This window comes from Salvia miltiorrhiza, chromosome 1, assembly GCF_028751815.1.
Source record: "Salvia miltiorrhiza cultivar Shanhuang (shh) chromosome 1, IMPLAD_Smil_shh, whole genome shotgun sequence".
Taxonomy (NCBI): Eukaryota; Viridiplantae; Streptophyta; class Magnoliopsida; order Lamiales; family Lamiaceae; genus Salvia; species Salvia miltiorrhiza.
This window is the reverse complement of record NC_080387.1, coordinates 35279674-35304529: the sequence shown is the minus strand read 5'-3', so window position 1 is coordinate 35304529 and position 24856 is coordinate 35279674. Positions and strand designations below refer to the sequence as shown.

Below are 24856 nucleotides of genomic sequence, written 5' to 3'. Positions count from 1 at the left end.
TATCAAACGCCTTAACAAATTTAGGAAGCAAAAAAAAAATGGTCCAAACGAACATTCAGCTTGTCGCCAGAAATATAGAAACGATGAAACAAGGATCGTGCATTATCATTAAAAATATATCACATACAGACACAAACCTAGTTGAAGGAACATTACTGTGTGCATTTATGAGAGAATATGGTTTTCACAAACAGGCGAGGCCAAAAAAACCAGTCTTTTTCACTAGGGGGCCTCACAGCTCAAATAAATTCTTTTTGTTTCAGCCCCCCTACATTGCCGGAGGGGATTTCAACACACCTCCATCACTGTTGGGCGCATTGAACCCTTTGTGCCCCGCCGTGCATGTCGTCATCATCCTCATCATACGCCTCCTGTTGCTGAGCCTTCCTCCTCATCTCCTCCTCGATGTTGACATCGTGGAGGGTCGTCTCCTCACACTCATCAATCTCCATGTCTGTCAACTGGGACTGCGGCCTAGTGGGGAGGATCTTCTCCAATACAGCGACTTGGTCGAGAGCTAGGGTTTCAGGGAAATCAACGTTGAAATGGATGTAGAGCTTGCCCTTCATGAAGGGCCTCTGGTACACTGGCATTCCTTCATCGTTAATAGCCTTGTATGAATCTGTAAAAGGTCAACACATTAGTAAACTCGAACCCCACCATATAATCATCACAAAACCAAGCCAAGAAAACAGAGCGAATAGCTTACTAGGCTTCACAACTTCTCCCGGGTGCGATTTGATGAGGAGCTGCCTACCATCTAGATGAGACAAGATAAACTGGAAGCCACACAAGGCCTCAGTTAGCGACAGCGAGTGCTCCGTGAAGAGATCATCGCTCTTTCTCTTGAATTTGGGGTGCTCCTTCTGTTGGAGCACGAACACTATATCTCCAGTCACAGTATCAGGCTGCATAAGAAAACAGCATAAGTAAACAAATAAAGAACATCCTATCATCCCAGGAACATCTCAACACCAATAGCAGACAAGATTAATCAGGATATAACCATCATACCGCCTCATCAGCCTCTCCGGGGAAGGTAATCTTCTGTCCATTCTGCATCCCCTTCTCAACGTGGACTTCCAAGACTTTCTTCTCCTGAACAACCTTCTCACCCTTGCACTGGCTGCACCGATCTTTGTCATTGATGGTTTCTCCAGTGCCTTTGCACTCATTGCACGCATGCTGCATCTGCTGGATCATACCGGGGCCAAGTTGCCTGATTGTGACCTTCATACCACTTCCTTGACAACCTGAGCATTTCATTGAAGCTCCTGATTTCGATCCTTTACTGTCAGAGAAGAGCACATCAAACCACGTTAGCCACAATTCTCAAGAATAAAGCAGAGTAGGGCACCCAAAAAAAGAACGGGCAAAATCATACCCACTACACTTTGAACATATAACATTGCGCGATAATGAGAGCTTCTTAGTGGTCCCAAGGTAGAGCTCCTCAAGAGACACCTTCAATGGATGTACAACATCTTCTCCCCTTCTTTGCCTTCTTCCTCTGCTGCTACCACCACCTGGTTACACAAGGAGATTTACAACACACAAATTAGGTAAGAGTACTATAGGCAGTTCGAAAACATGCACAAGGTGGATCGTGCTCACCTCCAAATGGGCTCCCACCAAAGAATGAGGAGAATATATCGAATGGATCATGCATGCCGCCTCCTCCACCCATTCCTTCCTTGAGTGCATCCTCACCATACTGGTCGTAGATTTCACGTTTCTCGGGATCACTCAGGACTTCATACGCGTGAGCAAGCTCTTTGAACTGCATCACATACCACAGTTTCAGTCCTCCAATAAAACTAAGCACCAACGAGGCTAGAAGAATTCTTATTTGTTACAAAACAAATTTATAACACCGCAGCATATAACACTGTTTCAACCAACCAAGTCATGCGTAAAATCCAATATCAATATGTCAAACAATGCACTCGGGTCAGCAAACAGCTTGTTACAGTAGAATTAAGCTATCAACAAATGTGATCACAACACCTAGTTCACGTTCAATGTTTATCAAACTGATGCTGTAAATACAAAAGAAACATCAATAATGCATCTTTACATTACATCCAGGAACCGTTCCACTAAACAAAGGCCAAATTATCCGTCTTCAATTTATCAGAAAAATTCACCAACATATCCCCATCGTTTTCACATTCAAAAAGCAACAAAAGAGAATCAACACAGATCGAACGAAAAACCCTCGGTAAATTCTTCACCCACTAAAATAAAACAAATAAAAAAATCAATCAACAATACCTTCTCAGGATCACCGCCCTTATCAGGATGGTTTTTAATCGCAGCTTTCTTATACGCCTTCTTCAAATCATCAGGCGATGCCGTCTTGGGCACTCCAAGGACCTCATAATACCTCGAATTGTCGCTCTTCTTTGGCGCCCCTCTTCCAAACATGTTCAATTACTCAGTATTAACTCCTCAGTCGAGAATCACAGGGATCGATTGTCACACGCGATCGCGAGTTCGGAACAAGAGCTTCTACAGCTAGAAGAAGATGAGAGAGAAGTAACACTCGTTAATGCGAGTGTGAGCGAAACAAGGGCCGAATATTTATAATGAAAATTCGGACGGTGGAGATGGAGAAATGATGCGATCCTGGCCGTTGGACTGGGCAAAGGTAGTTTCCTTGGATGGGTGAAGTATCTGGAATTCTCTACCTTTTTCTTTCAATTTGTTTGCTATTTTTATTTTTGTTGGGAGTGGGGCATGGGCCGTTGATTGTCGAAGGAGGGTCCAGATTTCGCTTCTAGATTGTTCTGTGCAAATTGAATGAGAGCGCGCTTTTACGCGTTGTCTCTGACGCTTTTTAGTAATAAAAACGTGTTATTCGACTAATAGGAAATTTAAAGTTTATGTAACGAATTAAGATATAAATGTTTTGAGCATATTATTTTAAATTCTAGTAGTAATATTTATGAGTCAATTTGTGAGATAGTTATATTGAGCAATGAAACTCATATTTGACCACTACTCTAAAAAATACAAATTTTAGTCATTTTTTACGTTTTAAAACTGTTTTGCTCTTAATTAGGGCGGACCAAATTTGAATTTGCGCGAGTTGGTTGGCACTATTAGGGCGTGTTTGATATTGGCTAATACACTGTATTAGCTAATTTAGTACAGATCAGTCTAGTGTTTGGTATTATTTAATAATAATGCGGATGACCCGGTTTAATCCCACGACCCAGTATTATTAATCCAGATTTCTTAGGATTAATAATACCACCTCCCCCTTAGGATTAACTTAAACCAGGATATTCTGTATTTAGCCATGATAGCAAACACCAACTCAGTATTAATAATCTGTCATTATCCACGCTAAATATCCTGGTTACAAATTATCCTACATAATCCTTTACTGAAAACCAAACGAGCCATGTGTCAAAAGTATCAACAGAAAAAAAAAAAAAAAAGGTAAATTGGTACTTTTGGCACAAATGATACTCCATCTGTCCCAAAAAAAATGGTCACCTTTCCGTTTTGATTTGTTCCACTAAAAGTGGTCACTTTCTTAAAATGAAAATATTTACTTTAATTAAGTCAAATTAATTAATTTAATTAAAGCTTCTAACTAAACCTAAACCCACTTTAAATAAACACACACACGCACACGCTGCCCGCTGGTCCGCCTCTTGCTTTCTTCTTCTCCGGTGAATGATAGCAGCGCCGGCCGCCGCCCCGCCCCCTGACCTCTCTCTCACTCGCCTCTACTCTCTCCCTCTCTCTTTTGTTGCGCTCACACACACAAAACACACCCCGAAAACGTCGTTGCACGCGCGCACACACACACACAAATCTGAGGGTGGTCGGCGGCATGGACACACACATAGATATAGATCTGAGGGTGGTCGGCGGTGGTGGTGGTTTGGGGGTCGTTGCGTCGCTGCTTTAAACCCTGAAAATCCGACGAGTTGTGTCGGTCCTCTTCTTCCCCGTCTGAATCCATCGTTGTCCTCAAACACTGAAAATCCGGCGAGTCGCGCCGGTCCACTTCTTCCCTGTATGAATTAGCTGTTGTGCCGTCAGAATCGGGCAGTGAGAATCGCTTTTCATTTGTGGTTCTGCAGCTGTGTAGGTTTTAGATGACTATGTGTGATTTTTCATTGTGGCTTTTAACTGACTATGTGTGGTTTTTCGATGGGAAAACTGTTTGTGTAAATGTGTCCGAATGAATTTGAGAAATTGTTGCGAGTGGTATTGAGAATTTTTTTGCTTAAGCTGTGATTATAATTAATTCAAATTAATAAATTATTAAATTAATTCAAATTAATAATAAAAATTTTAATCATTATTATTAATTAAGTTGTAAGATGACAATTGGAATTATGATTTAATATAATTTTATACTGATGATGTCATCTCAAGCTCCATAAGTTATGATATTTTATAGTATTTCATGTTTCAAACGAGATAACACTTGTAAGTCATAAATGGTATATCAAGCTCCAAATAAGATCATACTCAAAACTTAGTTATGATCTTTCAAACCACAGACAAGATGATGCTCATAAGTCAGTTATGGTCTTTCAACCCCATATGATGCTTAGAATTGAGTTGTGACCTCTCAACTCTCAAGCTCCAAATAAGATAATGCTCATGATCATTCAAGCTCCAGGCGAGATTATGCTCAACAATCAATTTTAATTTCACAAACTCCAGATGTTATGATTAGCAACAAATGTGGTACATCAATCCTCAATCATATCTCACGTCAAATTTATATATTTTCTTCTTTTTATTTTCCTAACATCTACAATTCCACGTTAACTTTTTATAAAACTTCATTAAATGAAAACTGATATAACAGAGTATTTCTATATTCCAATAAAAAATTAACATTTTAATTAAGAAAGTGGTTGAAATTAATATAATTTAAAATGCCAATCAATTTAATTTGACCAAACTAAATTAATTAACAAAATAGTTTATATAACAATGATTTCATAATAAAATAATAAAAAATGATTATAAATAACGATGTAAAGTGAGTTCCGTCGAATTTGGATGGGTTACGCCCTAATTAAAACAATAGGAAAAGAAGGGAAATTGAAGGAACAAAAGAAAATGAGAAGACAACAAGAATCAATGAAAATAGAAGGCATTTCAACCTAAAAGAAATTGGTGGTAATAAATAGGTGCAACGCCGGTACATGCTCTTGGCCACATTTTTCTAGTGGATTTTTTTATTTGAATTTTTCCTTTACTCTATTCATTTCCGCAGACGCATACAATCTTTTTCCCTTTTACGTTGTTTCTGGGAAAATTAAAGTGTGCGTTTGTCTTCAAAATTTAGTAATTATTAATAATTTTGACGAGCATCTTCAATTTCATCTTCAGAAATTCTCCAGTGGAAGTTGCATGGATTAAATCACGTATTTTTACTGCTTGGTTTATAAATTCGTGAGAGTTTATTGCAGGTATTGATTATTTACAAGCGTGCTTAGATGAAATTTGTTTAAAATATATAGATTTTTGCCTGCATGATTATCAATATGACTATATCTATATATATCTAAATATTTTCCGTTTCTTGGTTTCTCACATCTTTTAATAATTTTTGATTGAACTCGAAGATTTTGCACAAAAAGAATCTGAAGGCTATGTTAAAATTTTAAATATTTATATCAAGCTTCATTGCATGTACAATTCTTTTGGAAGTTATATTAAAGATATTACAGTCTTCCCCCCGAAAAAACAGATAATCCCGGATTTATTAAGATATCTAAAAAAGAAAAATTATATTAAGAAATTAAAATTATATCATTACTACTACGTAAAAAATCTACTGTTACGACTCTGTGTCTAAAGAAACGGAATAGTCTAATTGACTATTGGAATTTAGACCTATTTTTATTCAACCCGAATTTTGCCCATGTCCAAATTTTGATTTTTCTTTCAATAAATCCATATATAAGCACACAGTATATGATTAAGTGTAATAGTTTACCATTTCAACGAGATATCATAGTCAAATACGAATTTGTTCGAGTTTTGTTGATAATTATGTATATATATATTTCAACATGCAGAGCAACGTATTATGGATTTATGATATTATCCGAAATGGAATTCAGCCGTAATAATAGTACGTCGCTTAGTTTTTTTTTCCTTGGCAATTTGGGTATTCGGATTTGCGTTGAATAATCTGAACTGAAAGTTGAAATTGCGCTTTGTTTAAAGCTCAATAAAAATTCCCTTTCTGCAATGTGAAGATTGCAACGATCCAAAATGCATAGTTGCTGCCATTTTTCATTTGATTTGCCCCCAAATTTTTGTTCGCCTTTGCGGAATTGCATGATGCGTTGGGAGAAATATAAAACTTCATTGTAGGGTGTTTATAATTATAGCATAAATTGTCTCGTTGATTGATTAGTTGAGCTGAAATTAATGGCGACGATCATATTGTGCGAGAGAATCTGTGAATTTGATGGTGATTGGGGTACTTTGCTTTCATGGAATGTACAACCGGCTTATGCACTTTATGACCTCCATTTTGTGTTGAGGCATATGCTTATTCGTTAGAAAGCTTTCATTTATCTCGTGTGCTTGCTTCTTTTATGCATGCTACAATGATCTGTGAAGAGGGATTGTTGAAATGTTGGTTGATTCGTGCCAAATTATGATGCTTCTTTTCTGGATTTTCTGCTGCAGCTCTGACAAGATGGGTGCTCCAAGGAGATGGATCAAACAATTGCTTGGTTTGAAGAAATCAGAGAAAATAGTATCTTCGGAGGAGGAAAATGTTGGTGAAATTTTCTGATATATATTCTCCTTAGAACATCATTATTGTGTATTGCAATTCTTTTGATGTTTGATACACAGATAGGATGATGCCTTGAGACTGCCATCTATTAGTTGTTGATCCAAATGTAGAAAAGTTCGATGAATCACAAATCTCAAACTGGTTTCAATGTGCAGAGTTCTGGAAATGTTGGCAAGAGTTGGAACCAAAGCAAGCCCTCTATTGAGCCTGAGAAAGGCAGATATGAAAATGAGTTGAATGAGAATGTGGACACAGAATTTGAAGATGCAAACTGGCAGTGGGAGATGGACCAATCCGGTGGTGCGCCTTCGACATCACTTCAGGCAAAGAACGCAGCTCAGCTTTCAGAGGATCCGCCCGCTGTCTCACCACGTGTGCAGAATGCACCTCAGCAGCAGCCTCAAGAGGATTGGAGAGAAGAATGGATGGGTGTATATGCCAAGGAAGGAAACTTCAAGTCAGCTTTGGATTCACCCAACTCACCGGAGGAGCAGAGTGCAGCTCGACTAGACGATGATGCAGTAGAAGGATGGGCAACACCGGATGTGAGAGAGATGTTCGAGTCGGATCCTGATCCGATTAGTCCACATTCTAGCTCACTCGAGGTGGAATACGCAGCTCTAGATGCTGAAGATGCAAACTTTCTGTCAGCTCTAGAGGAGGACGGGAATATGCAGGAGGAATCGGCAGCCAGATGTATCCAAACAGCCATTAGAGGATTTCTGGTATAGCTTTCATTGAATCTCTAAACTGTTTTGTTGCTTGCCAAATTTGGAGAGCTATCTTTAATTCTATCTCGTGCTTTCCTCTTCATTTCAGCTGCCAAATGAAGCGCCTAAAACTGATACTCGACTGCCTATGAGTGAAGAATCGGCTGCCATACGCATCCAAACTATTTATAGAGGATTCATGGTATAGAATTGATGCATTTCTGGAAATAATATGTTTCTAGTGTTTTCTTACCAGAATGAGCAATAGCTTTGATTTCTTTATCTTGTTACGCATCAGGCTAGGCGAGCCTTTCGCGCTATAAGAGGACTGGCGAGACTTCAAGCCCTAGTGAAAGGTCATACTGTGAAAAGGCAAGCTGCCATTGCCCTTCGCTGTATTCAAGCTTTAGTAAAAGTTCAGGCGCATTCCCGTGCAAAGCATGTCAAAACTGCATTAGAGAATCAATCAGTACAAAAGAAGCTAATACAGCAACTTGAAGTCGAGGCTCCAGCTAAAAGACCTGAAGTAATTAAGCCATCTTTCGCAAATCACTTGGTTATATTATCTTTGAGTTACTCAAAATCTTGACATGATTTGCTTTTCGCCGCTCAAATTATTTGACAGTATATCCAGAATGGGTGGTGTAACAAGGTTGGCTCTGCTGCTGAAATCCGAGCCAGGTGGCAGAAAAGGCAGGAGGCCGCAGCTAAACGCGAAAAAGCAAGAGCGTATGCTTTAGCTCGTCAGGTAAATGTCTCTTTATCCTCTATTGAGAAACAGCTTAGCAATTTCTGGGTGTAAGAGAGTAGTGCACAAGAATCCAATGGTGTAAAAGCAATATCTCTAATATGTTGATTATGTTTCAAATGAAAAGAATCTTTATTGTGCAGTGGCAGGCCGGGATAAGGCAGCAGCCACAGCCGCAGCCGCAGCCACAGCATCAGCAACAGCAAGAGCAGCCGCAGCAGGAGGCAACACCTGCTGGTTTTCCCTCGGTTAAAACTGAGTGGGGCTGGAATTGGTTGGAGAGATGGATGGCTGTTCGCCCTTGGGAAACTGACATTTTAGACGACGCTAGTCTTAGAGATGGAACGAAGAGCCCTACAAGTGAACGAGTTTCTCTGGTGAATGTACCAACATCTCCATTAACAGAAAGAAAGCCATTGTCAAGTATTGGAAATGGGAAAACTATCCCCCGTTTCAACATCACAATCGAGAAGAGTTCTTCACCGAGGAGGTTATCTGCTGCGCTGGAAACTCCCACCACACCTGTTTCGAGTAGGAGTCCAAGAACACCTATGAAAGCTATTGGTTCTAGATCGTTCAGTACTCCTAGAGAGCGATCAAACCTTTCGGATTTTCAAGACAAGAAGCGATTGTCTCTACCTGGTAAGGGTCTCTATCATTCACACTCACTCGCACAAACAAATCCTTATCATATTTGATTTCCTATATAAGTTCTGGTTATGTAAAAAATATAGTGAGATTCAAGCCATTGCACAATCAAAGGCAATTCTCAATATATAAAGAACACAAAATTAATTACTTACAATGTGCCTGCAAAATTAGTGCCAAGATGAGCCTTGCCAAACCAAAATCTGCAATCTTGGCTTGAAAGTCTGTCGAGTAGGGTATTACCAGGCTTGATGTCTCGATTTATGATGGTTACCTGGTAATTCTCATGCAAATATGCAATCTTCACTTGCAATTCTTGAATTTGCTTGCCTTGCTGCAATCTAATTGAACTAGGACAGATCTTCACACACACACACACACACACACACATACATTCTTGTCATATTTGGTTCCATATGTGAGTTGTGGTTCTGTCAAACTATGGTGAGGTTCAAGCCATTGTCTCCACTTGCAATTCTTGAATTTTCTTGCCTTGCTATAATCTGATTGAAGTAGGGACATATCTTCCCTCTCATTCACACACACATTCTTGTCATATATATATAGTGAGATCCAAGCCATTGCACAACCAAGTGAGAACTTGCAATTCTTGAATTTGCTTGCTTTTCTACAATTTGATTGAAATAGGGACTTGTCTGTGGTTTCTTACATTGACACACAAATACACAGGATCATCCATCTCACTTGCAATTCTTGAATTTGGTTGCTTCTCCAAAATCTGATTGAAACAGGGACAATGCATGGAGCTAGGCTTCTGGCTCAAAGTGCTGTGAATAGCCCGCGCACTCGAAGTCCTCGAACGGAAAGCCCTCGAGTTCAAAGTCCTCAGAAAGCCGGGAATCCCAGAAGCAAACTGAACGGGAACGATGTCAAGCCCTCGAAGCTCAGCCGCTAGCTCTCTCATTACTATCCACTTTCATCTGCCATCAAACACACATTCTTGGAGCGGAAACAGCCACAAAAAGGTTCGTTAGCTCAAATGTGGCCTCCAATGGTTAAAGTTAAGAGAGCTAAGAATGAAATTGTCTCAACTCAACAGCTATTTTGTATATGATATGTATTCAAGTGCTTCATTTTAGCAGTATTTGTATTATGAGTTTGTTTTCTACACTTTAAAAGATAATGATTTAACTACTTTATTTCTATCGACTAGCTATGTGCCCATGCATATTACTTTCTTCCCCAATCTGTGTGGGACCTACCATGCCGTTTCTCGAAGCTTTCGTATTTCATACTTCATCACTTCATCATCGTAATGTATGCCACCTACGTCTATTCTATACCAGATACTGTATAAAACATGTATTGATGGTTATACAAGGTTTGTAGTAGTTCTTTTTAATTGTCTGTCTCAAGCATTATCTAGTGTATAGATAAATAAATGATTTTTAGGGTAAAATAAAACATTGTGTTCGTAAAGCAATTTCATTTCATATAATTGGAAAAATATTTTTCACCACCATAATTATTATTTTCGAATCTAGTTGAATTTGAGAATATTGTCAGAATTTAGATGCTATGATCAATCAATGGTTGACAATTGAAAGTTGAGAAGAAACCAAAAGATCATTCAAATGTTTTCTCTACACTTGTTTTTATTCATGGAAGTACTCCCTCCGTCCGCCAAGATTATGTAAAAATTACTATATTTGGCGTCCGCCAAGATTATGTCACTTTCCTTTTATGGCAATGGTTCCACCATCCTCTTTAATATTTTATCCTTACTAACACTCTTTATTTACAAAAAACTCACTCAAAATTCAATCTTAACCACACATCTCATAAAGTGGTGAGACCCTTTCTCCACTACATCAAAATCATCACCAATTTTATTAAATCCCGTGCCCAAGCAATTTTACATAATTTTGGCGGACGGAGGGAGTATTATTTTAGTCTGCTTGTGCGTTCTTTCAAGGCATCAATTGGTCAACTGATTCAGTAAAACACACCCTAAATAAACAGTAAAACACAGAAGACAAATTAAAATAGTATACTGATTTCATAAAAGAATCGGAATAAAAAAAGGGAAAGAAATCCATAAAGGAAAAAGAAAATGGCGGAAAAAGGAGAAAAAAGAAAAAGCGATCCATTTAACGGCGTTAACTCGACCATGCTTTCCCGTCATATATCCGACTTCCGCAGCCCTTCCCCCCAATTTTCACTGCCCTTTATCTCTCCTCTCTCTCTCTCTCTCTACTTTCAGTTCTCTACACAAATCTCTAATCTAATTCTCAAAACCACCCAAAACCACCAAATCGCCACCGCATCCGAACCCTAGCGCAACACCGTCACCACCATGAAATCCCACTTATATCTCCCATAAACCTCATAACCCCAAATTAGTGTTCCAATCAAACCTCAAAACACACACACACAAAGTGAGGAAGAAATTCATCCGCAGCCATGGCGATTTCCTCAACTTCCTCCCCACTGGTCCCCGCCCTAATCCTCCTCCTCTCCCTACCGGTCCTCTTCTTCTTCCTCGCACCTCGAATCCTGCCGCCGCGCCAAATCTCCATCTCCCTCCCCGACGAGCTCGACGACCTCTCCCTTTTCCACAAGGCCATCGCCATGGACTCCGCCAATTTCTCCCGCCGCCCCGTCCGCCTCCCCGCCGCCAAATCGCACCTCTCCGCCGGTCTCCGCCGCCCCAAAATCGCATTCCTTTTTCTCACCAACTCGAACCTCCACTTCGCCCCCCTCTGGGAGCGCTTCTTCTCCAATGCCACACTCAAGCACTACAACATCTACATCCACGCTGACCCCTTCGTCAAAATCGCCCCCTTCGAAGGCGTCTTCAAGGACAGGCTCATCCCCTCGAAGCGAACCCAGCGATCCTCGCCGACTCTCATCTCCGCCGCGCGCCGCCTCCTCGCGACGGCGATGCTCGACGACCCGTCCAACGCCTACTTCGCCCTGATCTCGCAGCACTGCATCCCGCTCCACTCGTTCAACTACCTATACAATTTCCTCTTCGATCTGGGCAGGTTGTCGCGGAACTTGGAGTTCTCGAGCTACATTGAGATTCTCGACAGTGAATCGACTCTATGGGATCGGTACAACGCTAGGGGCCCGAATGTGATGCTACCCGAGGTCAATTTCGATCAATTCCGCGTCGGATCACAGTTTTTCGTGCTCACGCGAAGGCACGCGTTGATGGTGATTAAGGACAGGCAGCTTTGGCGGAAATTCAAACTGCCTTGCTTAAATGTGGAGTCCTGTTATCCAGAAGAGCACTATTTCCCCACACTTTTGTCGATGCAGGATCCCAATGGCTGCAGCCACTATACACTGACTAGGGTTAATTGGACTGATAGTGTCAATGGCCATCCGCACACTTATCACCCTCCCGAGTTGTCACCCGAGCTCATTTACAGGCTTAGGGAGTCAAATTCGAGCTATTCGCATATGTTCGCGAGGAAATTCTCACCCGATTGCTTGAAGCCTCTGATGGAAATGGCGGACGAGGCTATCTTTAAGGACTAATCATTTTGCCATCGGTGAGTTAGATGATTTGTTCATTTACTTAAATGTATTTCTGCTTAGAATTAGTTCTCAACTTGTTTGATTCAGCTAGTTCTGGGATGGTTTAATTAATTTTAACTCAGAATTCTGAATTTCTGATAATGTGGTCTGGTCTATATAGTTGCCTCTGATGATCATTTCTTGTGTTGATTGCTGAGAATCGTGGTAGTTTATTGGCCTTATTTAGTTGTGTTTTGATTGTTTTTGACATAGGGTGGTGATAATTTGGATTAAAGTTAGTGTTTTTATGCTCAAATTAGGTTATAGTGGTCACGTTTTAAGTGGGATGCAAGATGTAAATATGCGCATTTGTGCTGCATTTTTGGTCAGTTCAGAATTAGGGAGTGAAATGAATGGATTACCACAAACCTCGTTCGATTATTCTTTTCTTGGAACAATTCCATGTAGGGGAGGCTTTATAGATACTTTAGTTGATATCTTGGAGAACTTTACATGATTCCTTCTCCCCATATGATTTGAACTATATTAAACTTGGGAGTGATTAAAAGTTGCACATTGTTGAAATAGTTAGATATGCTCTCTAAAACTTGGTCTTGATAAAAATGTAATGCAGAATGATACACAATATGATCGACCCCTTTTTTCTTTTTTTGTTGCAGAAGAAGGAACATTGAAGGCAAATTTTGAGAGTCTTTTGGAAGGAAAGGATGTTGAAACCTGAGCGGGATTAGGTTCTTTAAGTGGCTGGTAAAAATAAATGCCCTAAACCTAAGTAACCCCATGGTTTTCCATCTCAAGCAATTTTAAGTGTCATTTAAATGTGTAGGACTGCAAACTATGTTTATTGTGGTGTAATTTGGTGGTGTGATGCTTTCTCAATGGTGGTTCAATAGGGCTTTGTACACATCCCACAATAGATAGAGTGGTTGGAATTGTGATTGGGACTTTTGGTCCCTTTTGTTTATAGTTGTAAATATGTATGAATGGTATGGATGGCCAAGTTTGAGAAAAAAGGAACAATTCTTGGCTCAACATAATGAAGCAATGCCTATTTCATTTCCCTTCATTTGATTTGAGGTAATTGATTGGTGATCCCCTTAGTTAAAGAAAAGGCGATAACACGATACCTTTTTTGCCTTTAGGCTTCTTTTGTTACTTTCATCTTGCTCTCTTTGACATTCCCTTGCTTTGATATTGGGTTATCTCTTATTCTCATCTACCAAATTCTTGATTTGAATGTGGATTTGAATAAGCACTCTTAAGATTGAAAAAGCAAGTATGAAAGTGCAGCTACTTGGAATATATATCTTGTTTAACATCTTGTGACTAAGGAAATGATTCTTGAAACTAATTAAAATTTTTTTTTCATGCAAAAGAATGGATGCTTGAAGCTTACATCTTTTCCTACCTATTGCTTATTTTAGTGGATGCTTTACTTGGACATTACTTTATATTGAAGGGTGAAAATTTACTATTAGGATTCAAATTCGACATGCATATCTTGTTGATGTGTTGTTGCCCGAAATTGGGATGACTTAGTACTAACTTGGTAGTATGAACATGAGAAACTTTATGAGTTTTCAATTTCATCATAGAGAGTATTTGATTCTCAGTTTTATCTGTTTATGCAATTAAAATTAAAATGTGATTGTGATAGTAAAAGAAGAAAAGCAACTGTAAAACAAAGAAAAATATGTTTTTTAAAGAAAAAAAATAAGGAAAAGAAGATTAAAAAAATGTATTAGGGGGGTGGGTAGTTAGGCCTACCTCGATTGGTTGTTGAATTGAAAGGGATGCTGTTTGGTCTTATTTATAGTCATTCTAGAAATTTTTCTTGAAGATGATATCTTTTGATAGTGAAATTAATAGAAAAATATTGATAATCAATGAGAGTTTTTCGAATAATTATGTTTGAAGAGTTTTGTAATAATTTTTTTATATAATACTTCTAAAAGAAATACTTCGTCTTTCGAAAAAAGAAAAATAAAAAAAGAATGATAAATAATGAAATCATAGAGTAGTGTCGGTGAGGGTTTTGATTTCTCGCAAAGTTTTCTTCACTTTTGGTCAAACTTGAGCAATGGAATTAACATAAAATATTTCATTTTATATAGCAGCCTTCTTAGATCTGAATTTAATTTGATCTATTTGTAGATCCCAGAGCAGGACTACCTTCTATTTTAACCTGTATTCGTTATAGCAATACACTTTAAGTAAAATCGACTTAATTTAATTTTAAAATTATTTACACTAGTTCGATATTATAGCCTTAAAATTATACTCCTTCCGTCCCAACGAAGATGCTACATATTCCCTTTTGGGTCGTCCCAACGAAGATGCAACACTTCTAAATATGAAAAAAATAATGGACTTTAATTGGAGAATTACAACTAATTATTCACTCCCTTATTACCTTCTCTCTCACACTTTATCACTTTATTACCTTCTCTGATCTCTCTCCTACTTTATCACTTTATTACATTCTCTCTCCTACTTTATCACTTTTATACTACACACTAAAAATTTCTTAAATCACGTGCCGAAAAGAAATATATCATCTTGGTTGGGACGGATGTAGTAATTTTTTTTCACATGATTAATTAGGCCGCCCAGCAAATTGAGGTCAGAAACACAAACACATAGTGGATTTATACACGCAAATGTAGAAAAATACCTTTATCCTACTTGGCATACATTTCATTTTCATTATCCATAAGAGCATCCACAATGGTGGGTGCGATGGCCGGATCGAACCCGGCCTATCGCACCCACCACCATTGCCGCACCCGGGTGTGAAGGAGGGGAGGCGAAGCTACGCACTCGTGAATAGTGGGTGCGATGGAGGAGGCGTGTAAAACACGCGCCCCTTTTCGGCCGAAAAAAAAAAAAATTAAAAACTAGCCGTTTTCGACCGTTTTTACTTTTCCGTTGCAGATTTTTTTTTTTTTAATTTCTATACTCCCTCTATATATACATATACAACCTCATTCTCTTCTTCATCATCTATCATTCATCCATTCTACTCATTCATCCATTCCCCTCATCTTCTAAATTATTTCAACAAATAGCAATGGAAGGCGATTGGAGCAACTATTGGCGTGAACATCCTCAAAATCCATCCCCCGGCGAATCAAATGCTTCCAGGCAAGGATTCTCGCCGTTCACGCAAGAATCCAATGCCTTTCAAGCGGCGGGCACCAATTTGAACCCCCGTTTTGCCGCCGTTGCCGAGCCCGAGCCCGACGTGGAGGAGATTGCTTCTATGCCGGCGGCATCCAAACGTAGCAACTATTATCCGGCAGAAACGGTGCTAATTTGCCGTTTGTATTGCGAGCACACCCACGACTCTGTGGTGGGTGTCGATCAAAAAGGGGCGAAGTTTTGGGGCTCCCTCTGCGCCGAGTACAACGCTAAAAGGCCCGAAGGATCTATTTCACGCGACGTCACGCAAATCAAATCTCACTTTCAACGGGTGTCGAAGGATACGAAGAGGTTTGAGGCCATGCACAAAAAATGCCATGATCAATGGAAATCAGGCATGAGTGATATTCAAATCCTGGAGCAAGCAGAGGCAATGTGGCTAGCCGAGTACCGTGTTCCGTTCCGGTATTCGCATGCATGGAAGATCTTGCGCGAGTCGAAGAAATTTTCAAGTCTCGGCGGGGATGTTCACTCCGATGTCCATTCGGACAAACGATCAAAGGGGTCCGACGGTCTTCCCACAACGACTTCTAGTGACGCCTCTATCTCCACCCGGCCCCAAGGCCAAAAGGCGGCCAAGAGAGACAAGCGGAAAGGCAAGAAAAAGGCCGAAGAGACGTCGGAGGATAACCAAAAAGCTCTCGGGTACATGGCGTATATGGTGAATGCAATGGAAACGTTCTCCCAAGTTCAACGTGACCTCGCCGATAGCATGTTGATGAGCCGGGACACCTCTCAAATGAATCCCGACGAATTGGCGTTTCACATGTGCAAGGTGGCGGAGATCAAGCAACGACACAACATCCCGTAGATTTTTAGGATTTTTTATTTTATGTTTGTTTTAATTTAAATAATTTAGGATTTTAATTTCTTGTATTTCTTTTATTTCTAACAATGTAGGATTTGAATTTTAATTCAATGAAATTTTAATTTCTTAATTATTGTAAAATGGAAACTAGAATAAAACTAATTCAAAAATAAAATAAAATCTATTGCACCCATAGTGAGTGCAATACCATTGTGGGAGTGGGTGCAATAGAAGTGGGACCCATTCTATTGCACCCACTATGGGTGCAAGCATTGTGGATGCTCTAACTAACATTTTCTAATTTACATTTTCTCAAGAAACAAAGCTTCTTCTGTGTATCGAAGGTAACAATTGGCAACTTTAATGATGTATTTTGAAGTAGTAAAATTGATGGAATTACGATCTCACGATGAATAGGGGATCAAATTTGAATTCCACAAAGCATCTTTCTCATCAAGATACTAAGTGGAAATTTATGAACATACAATTGCAAGTATTTAATTTGTTCGGAAAATATATCATCCTGTCTTTTTTCTAATCATATAAAACAAGAGAAAGAAAATGCCAAGATTATGGATACATCATCATGTAATCACAAAAATAAGTATTTTAATATTTGGTGGGAGTTGAGGCAACGAATTTAAAGACCACAAGCAAAGTATATATGAATTAAAATGGAGAACAATTCGACGACGATGATGTTATTTTAATTTAATACTAAAGAAATGAACTAAATTTGGTGAGCAATCACTTCACCAATTATGCTAAGTGCTAACTATACCCAAAACGATTAAAGATAATCCACTTGTTTTCTTTAAATATTCTTAAAATTGAGTGGTAATCACTATTATATTTTACTATAATTTAGCTAATACGCCAACAAATGAGTCAACTTTTCATTAATTTTGGTAGACCAGTTCTTGAACTTATATGAATGTGACTAATCCACACCTGAATTTCATTATCCTTTTCGAATACTATATGTTTGGAGAGAGGAAACCTTCCAATATTTTATTTTGAAAATACTAACGCCGAATCATTTTCCGTTTATGTTTCACTTAATCACAAAATCATCCTCCAACCTTCTTATATTTCATTTGGTTAATTAAAAGTTTGTGAATTTCAGATTTGATATACTAATATACTAAGGGGGGTGTATTCATTGTGGATTTCCACAGATTTTAAAAAGTCCATAGAATTTAAATTTCATGGAATTCACATAGATTCCAGATGACTTTCAAAGAATTCGTGGTTGGATTTCACCCGATTTTCACTGATTTTCGAAGATTTTAGGGGATAATTCTGGAATTGAATTCCATGAAAACCAACGCCCGCTGAGTTCCAGCACCGCTGGAAACCCAGCGACCGCTGGGAATCCAGCGAGCGCTGGAAACCCAGCAACTGCTGGGTTCCAGCGACCGCTGGAAACATCAAACACCATAGTTCACATTACCACCACTACTACTGACATTAGATCCTGCACCAGCAGCCCCAATAGCTGAGTTCACCAAATCACTAAGTTGTGGATATATATGATTGGCCAATATATATGTTGGCCATCATTTAAGGGAGGCCCACCATGTTTACAAACAAAATGTATGGTCTGGTGTAATTTTATCTTACTTCGTTGTGGTCAAAGGCTGCCATCAGTGAGAAGACAAATGGAATCCAGCGATTGTTGAGTTCCAGCGGTCGCTGGCTTCTTGGCCGCGGGCGCTGGAACTCAGCACTCGCTTAAAATTTCATGGATTTCAATTCTCGTGGTTCTTGGCCGGATTTCGTCGTGTGTATTTTTTGGATGAAATCCATGAAAGTCATTCCGGATTTTAAGTCAATGGAATAACGAATACACCTAAATTTGTATGGATTTTAAAAAGTCTTGAACGAATACACCCAGATTTATAAGGACTTTTAAAAGTCTTGAACGAATACACCCAGATTTCTGCAGACTTTTAAAAGTCTTGAACGAATACACCCAGACTTTTAAAATCCATAGAAATCCATCAAATTCCACAACGAATACACCCCCCTAACTTTAGATTTGAAATCCACTATGTTTCAATATTGAGAGTCCAATTTTAACGCTAATATAGCCTCATATTAAAGACTCATATATACAAATACCTAAACCTAATAATTAACCATTGTGTTGTGTGACAACTTTTATTTTTAATTTATTGACGTGGATAATTTTTATTTATCACTCTACGTAGTTTCCCTCAATTTCGGAAATCTGGGGAGTTTAAATGCCAAATCAAGAAAAACAGGCCAATCGCTTTAGGAATGAAAAAAACTATTATTCCCTAAATTGTAAAAACTGAATGTGATAAATTGTACCTATATATATCATAGTCAAATAAGGCTATCCTTTTCAAATTTTACCGAAGTGGTATCTACGACGTCAAATAAATGCAAACATCAATCGCATTTTTAATACCATAAAAACATATTATAGGTTCAGACATTTAGAGGTGCATTACATATAAAATGTATAGGAGTCCTAAATTTTTGGGAATAATTTTGGCAAATAACAATTTCTTTGTAGATGCCAATAAAATGTGAGTCGTGATACATAGGTATTTTCATACACATATTTTTGTGGGAAATGGTTCAAATAAAAACTTTCTATTGTGAGAACTATAAGAATACTGCACTATGTTCACTTGTTCAATGCATTATTATAGTGTAACAATTTTATACGTTAAATATATTTATTTTAGGAGCTATTGTCGAAGAATATCTAAAGTTTGTCAATTTTCTTGTTTATATTACGACCTTTATTTTTTGTCAGAAAATACATGAGTTTAAGATCTATTCTGAATCATCTCACGGCGGAAAATTTCACCTAAATCCAATTTGATGTCGCAGTGAAAAATAGCAAGTAGTGGGACTATTCAGATTGGTTTTGGGCAAAATTATTTTATTCTACCATATAATTGGTTTAGAACTTTACTTTAATCCCATAATCAGTGGATTATTTGGATTAAATTTGAGCGAAATTGTCCATCGTGAGACTATTCAGAATCAATCTTAAACTCGTGTATTTTTTTTGGGCAAAAAAAAAGTCATGATATAAACTAGAACATTGACAAAGTTTGAGTATTTTTTGGCGACAACCTCTTTTTTTTTTCTTTTTTTTTTCTCTTTATTGCATTGTTTTCACAATTTTCATGATAATAAATTTTTATTTAAATTCAACCCAATTTTCGTAATCATATACTTCCTCCGTCCTATTAGGCTTGTTCCATTTCTTTTGAGGACGGTTATTAAGGAGAGTATAATTAGTGTAGTAAAAGTGTGTGATCATATTGTTTGCAGTGTAAAACCATTACCAAATATAAAAACAAGATAAAATTAATGGGACAATCTAAAAAAGAAAATAGGATAATATCAATGGGACGAATGGAGTATCATTCGAACGAGTTATTTTTTAGTCTTGAAAAATCCATACTTACATCGACATGTTCAGTAAATGTTCCCAAAATCATTTCAATATTTAAATGATGATTTACATAAGTGACATATGTGCTTATGGACATAGTTGGGCTGATGTGTAAAATTAGTATCTCTTTGATCATTAATTTTTTAGAGCCTTAATTAGATAAACATGAGATTCACATGTGCAAATTGGAGTCAAAACTAGAGTACCAAAGAAGATCCAATAATGTAACATTTAATGATGCACCTCCTCTATACTATGGGCATAAAAGTCAATTTGACCCATTTCTCATTTATTAGTATTTCTTACAATTGGGGCCAATTATGTACCTCTTGCATTAATTATCAATTTTAGGGTTGTCAACTATGCAGTTGGATTTTGACCACAAACCCAAAATTAAATGCCACAAAAAATGTAAGCAAAACGCCATCAATCTAGTTGGAAGAGTGGACGATCATACGATCCAACGCCTTTTAGAACAAGTATAAATTAACAAATGCCGATGGAAGAATCAAACACAATCACACATTTGAATGATAATAATAACAAAAAAAAAGAGTTTAGAATGTAAAAAAATGAATATGGCTCACAAATTTCATTTTCTTGTGATCCCTATCTTTTTCTGCAAATACCACAAAATTTGAGGGGTGTATATTCTAGTCTCATCTACAGATCTTATGCACAATCTTGCAACATTGAGGAGGCCGTTGAGCTCTCTTGGATCATAGGTATTACCAAGATCAGGATCTATCATCTTGTGTATCGATCTCAAGAAACGCGGTTCTTGAACCCATTCTGCTAAATCGACACCACCCTTATCGGATGACTGGCCGGTGATCAGCTCCAGGATGAGCAGCCCGAGCTGGAAGATGACGCCCTCCTCTCTACATTCTGCAATCGGAGAATGTCAGCAGGATTTCAACGTGTCGGGCAACTAGATTTTGTACCTTTTGGACAACGGGAAGAGGCTGTGGCATTGTGTTCAGAAGCACCGGATAGGCTAATGCCTGAGATCTGCAGCAACAAGTGGAATCAACGGTTACTTACCTTCGTTTCTCTCGTCTATCAACAAAGTGTACGCGTAGTAGCTACCTTTGGTGTGAAATTTTCATCCAACATTATGGTGCTTGAACTTATAGAGACGCGATAAACTGGTGGATCACAGAAAAATTGCAAATATTCCTGCATCGTGCATCACATAATGATAATGCAGTAAGGCTTATGATCCTATAAGTTTAACGGTGGGTAGCATGAGAACTAACCACTGCAGCAGCTATGCCAACGGCTATCTTCAGCCTCGTTCGCCAGTTCAAGGGAGTCTTCAATGGATCTGAAGAGGACAACAACAGTCATGCCAAAGTGAAAGAGGGACAACACAACATTTCAAACCAAAATAATTACCAGACAGATGCTCCTTTAAGCTTCCTCTTTCCATGTTTTCGAATACTAGGAACCTGAAACACCACGAGCCAATGCTAAACGACTTCAAAAAGTTTCATTTGAATCACCATTCATCTATTTACACCTTCATAACCAAAACTCAGATTTAAGCAGCAAGATCAAAACACAACACAATACGCGAATGCACATAGATATAAGGCAGGACAGACAGAGAGATAACAAGGAGCAGTACTGAATAGGTAAGGGCAAAAATTAATGTAATTATGAAGATCAATACCGCCTAGGTCCAGTTGAAAAGCCATAAAGTGCCACAATGTGGCGGTGATGCAGGCGCCCCAAGAGTCGAACCTCCTTTGAGAAGGAATCATCGTCTTCATCCAATAGCTTCACCTCTCTCACCACCCCAACACGCCCATTCTGAAACTTGGCCTTGTAAGAGGCCTCCTGAGATGAGTTTTCGAATACTCTCCTAAATCCATCCGTCGCCTTCTTTATATCTTTATATGAGTAGCGTTTCAGCAGAACAGGCGGACCTTACGTAAAATTAAGTGTACATGAATCATTAGTCAAACATACATATTTCTTTGCAATAAGCACACATATTTTGCTACACATTTCTTTAGAATAATGCAGCATTATTGCTCGAAAAAACACAGTAATCACTCCCTAAAATCATCATTATTACCCCCTAAAAACCGAATTCCATTTTTATTTTCTTTTTGTTGAAGGAAGGGGGGTTGCTTCTAGCCCCTCTTCATCTTCATTCTTAGCTCAATAAACTTTTCAAGATTGAATTTTTATCACCTCAAATTATTCAAATTTCCAAATTTCAACCCTAAAACTAATCAAATTGCTACTGATTCAATCGGACAGAGTGAGCTCATAACTTAATCATCGACGTCAATTTCTTCAAAAATGGTCTGAAAATAACTCAAAATTAAGCAAAAACATAAAGCCAGAAAATTCTCGAGAATTAAAACCAAGAATCAAGAAACGTGAACTTACTGGGTTGGGATCGGAGGTGAAACAGAGCAAGAAGCAGCAGCCTGATCTTGAGAAACATATTCTCGGTGCCCATTTTGTTTTTCCCCTGTAAATTATTATTTGGAAATGATTAAAGATGGAGTGACAGAGGTGGGAAGAATAATTAATTGCTGCGACAGTGGATCATAGGATCCAAAGGTTTCATCTTTGAGAAATGGAGTTGCAGTAAAATAAGAGATGGAAGTTTCCACTTTGTCGTAAGCAGTCACCTTTTCCGTTTGTTCGGTTAAAAAAAAAGGCTGCAAGTGTGGGGGTAAAAGTGGCAATCTCACATTTGTTAATGTTGTGTGTCCATTCAACATTATTTCTGCAAATAAAGTGAGAAAAAAATATGGAAGATATAGGATTTTGGGGGTTCCAGTTAAATCGAGCATGTCATAGGCAATTTATTTTGTGGGATTTTAATTTTGCAAGAGCTAGTGTTTCAAAATCGGCACTTTATCCTTAAAAACATGTCTTTCTAAAGTTGTGCTTTTGGACCCAAGAGTTATATTCTCTAAGAGTATATATTTGTACACGGTTGTGTTTTTAAATTAGCATATTTCTTTGAAAACACATCAACCATTTATGGTGTTTTTAAAATACAAAGCGGTATCCAACAATCGTGTATTTGTCAATACAGTTGTGTTTTATAATGGGCATATTTCTTTGAAAAACACATTTGCCAACAGTTGTGTTTTAAAATACAAAACGATATCTAGAAAATGTGTATTTATTAACACTGTTGTGTTTTGGTATGGGCACATTACCCTGAAGAAAATGTCTTCATGAAGTCGTGTTAATTGGCAATGTGAAAACTTTTACTAAGGAAAAAATTTTAAATCGCCCACCAGTTGAACATAATACGTAAAAAAATATTTTTTCTAATCGAGTTCGATGAATTAATAAACTCTTTCATGGTCTTGAAGTTGAGATGTGATAGATTGTAAGGTAATTACAAAATGAATTATTTTAAACATTATTTGTTATTATTTTATGCTTATATTTACTTTGATTTCTTGCAAATGAAAAAGGATAGGAGAAATTGAATAAATCTCATATTTTCACTATTTAATTTTTTCATTTATGGGTTAAGTACCAAATACCCCCCAACGTTGGGGCCCCTATCGCGTATAGGACCCTATAGTCAGGGTAGGCGCTGTTTACTACCTCAACGTGGCTAAATCTAAGCAAATCCCCCCTGCGTTTTAACACCGTTAAGTCACCGTTAAAAAAATTATTTTTTTAAATTTTTAATTAAGATGGTCTCTCTCTCTCTCTCTCTCCCCCCATCGAGCATCCTCTCTACTTTCCTCTGCGTTCTCTTTCCATCTTTGCTATACCGTCTCTCTCCCTCCTTCTCCAGTGAGCGTCGCCGGTTCTCGCCGCCTCCGGCGTGGCGAGGCCGGCGCCTCCCTTCTTTCCCCTCTTTTCCTTCATTTTCTTCCCCTTTTCCTCAAATCAGAAATAGATCTAGGGTTTCTTAGTTATTTGAACAGAAGGGGTTCACCGGCGGCCTCAATTACTACCGGGCGCTGGATCTGAACTGGGAGCTGACGGCGGCGTGGACGGCGGCGAAGGTGAGAGTACCGGTGAAGTTCATGGTGGGAGATCTGGACATGGTGTATACGACGCCGGGAGTGAAGGAGTACGTGCACGGCTGCGGATTCAAGCAGGACGTGCCGTTGCTGGAGGAGTGCGTGGTGGTTGAGGATACTGGCCACTTCATCAATCAGGAGAGACCTAATCAAGTCAATGCTTGCCTTCATCAATTCTTCACCAAGTTTGCAGCTTAGCTCTGTCTAATGCTTCAATTTGGAAATTCATCATTTTCGTCTCTAAATAGGGGAAAGGGGAAAGAAGGGAGGCGCCGGCCTCGCCACGCCGGAGGCGGCGACAACCGGCGACGCTCACTAGAGAAGGAGGGAGAGACCATCTTAATTAAAAAAAAAAAAATTAACGGTGACTTAACGGTGTTAAAACGCAGGGGGGAATTTGCTTAGATTTAGCCACGTTGAGGTAGTAAACAACGCCTACCCTGACTATAGGGTCCTATACGCGATAGGGGCCCCAACGTTGGGGGGGTATTTGGTACTTAACCCTTCACTTATCTGTAATGTAACACTTCTTTTATTGATTTGTCATTGTACTATTACATTAAATAATTATTTAATTGTATTTTGAAATAATATTTCTAAATTATAATATTAAGTGATTCCCGTAGATTTAATCGACGAGTTACATTAAGTCCGTCGGGCTTTCGGGCCTGGTGAATTATAAACGGGCAGATATAGATTTAATCGGTGATTTGTTGTAGAATTACGAATTATACCTAGTGTTGTTTGGAAAAGCGAGAGAAATACTAAGTTGTTGAAAGCACGAAAGTAAGACTGCAGTAGTATTGCGAGTGAAGAAAAGCGTCGATTTACATGGTGCGTGTGCATGACTATTTATAGATTACATGTTGAGGGCAAAATAGTAAATTCGTTGTTAAAACATGCGCCTCGCGTGGTCGAGGGCATAACAGTAAATTTGCCCCTAGACGGGAGATTTCTCCGCTCTTTTGGTGATCTCT

The 24856-nt window shown here is 38.6% G+C and overlaps 4 protein-coding genes across 4 annotated transcripts; 2 read left to right on the top strand and 2 right to left on the bottom strand.

Moving 5' to 3' along the window:
• Window positions 1-84: 84 nt before the first annotated feature.
• LOC131022473 (dnaJ protein homolog) lies at window positions 85-2739 on the bottom strand. Its single transcript, XM_057951973.1, has 6 exons — window positions 2275-2739; window positions 1615-1780; window positions 1385-1526; window positions 1015-1291; window positions 710-908; window positions 85-622 (listed from the first exon to the last, which is right to left on the bottom strand). Exons 1-6 carry the CDS (start codon window positions 2425-2427, stop codon window positions 303-305), a joined length of 1257 nt encoding a protein of 418 aa, XP_057807956.1. The 5' UTR covers window positions 2428-2739; the 3' UTR covers window positions 85-302.
• Window positions 2740-5195: 2456 nt separating this feature from the next.
• LOC131022458 (protein IQ-DOMAIN 5-like) lies at window positions 5196-10075 on the top strand. The gene is made up of 8 exons (XM_057951948.1): window positions 5196-5450; window positions 6685-6775; window positions 6952-7521; window positions 7616-7708; window positions 7805-8032; window positions 8132-8254; window positions 8398-8896; window positions 9655-10075. Exons 2-8 carry the CDS (start codon window positions 6695-6697, stop codon window positions 9816-9818), a joined length of 1758 nt encoding a protein of 585 aa, XP_057807931.1. The 5' UTR covers window positions 5196-5450; window positions 6685-6694; the 3' UTR covers window positions 9819-10075.
• Window positions 10076-10901: 826 nt separating this feature from the next.
• LOC131022493 (glycosyltransferase BC10-like) lies at window positions 10902-13475 on the top strand. Its single transcript, XM_057952006.1, has 2 exons — window positions 10902-12423; window positions 13069-13475. Exon 1 carries the CDS (start codon window positions 11327-11329, stop codon window positions 12407-12409), a length of 1083 nt encoding a protein of 360 aa, XP_057807989.1. The 5' UTR covers window positions 10902-11326; the 3' UTR covers window positions 12410-12423; window positions 13069-13475.
• A 6885-nt stretch (window positions 13476-20360) lies between these two features.
• LOC131022500 (probable receptor-like protein kinase At1g49730) lies at window positions 20361-22733 on the bottom strand. Its single transcript, XM_057952019.1, has 7 exons — window positions 22264-22733; window positions 21536-21791; window positions 21259-21311; window positions 21120-21187; window positions 20950-21039; window positions 20805-20871; window positions 20361-20748 (listed from the first exon to the last, which is right to left on the bottom strand). The coding sequence occupies exons 1-7, from the start codon at window positions 22334-22336 to the stop codon at window positions 20453-20455; spliced, it is 903 nt and encodes a 300-aa protein (XP_057808002.1). The 5' UTR covers window positions 22337-22733; the 3' UTR covers window positions 20361-20452.
• Window positions 22734-24856: the final 2123 nt, after the last annotated feature.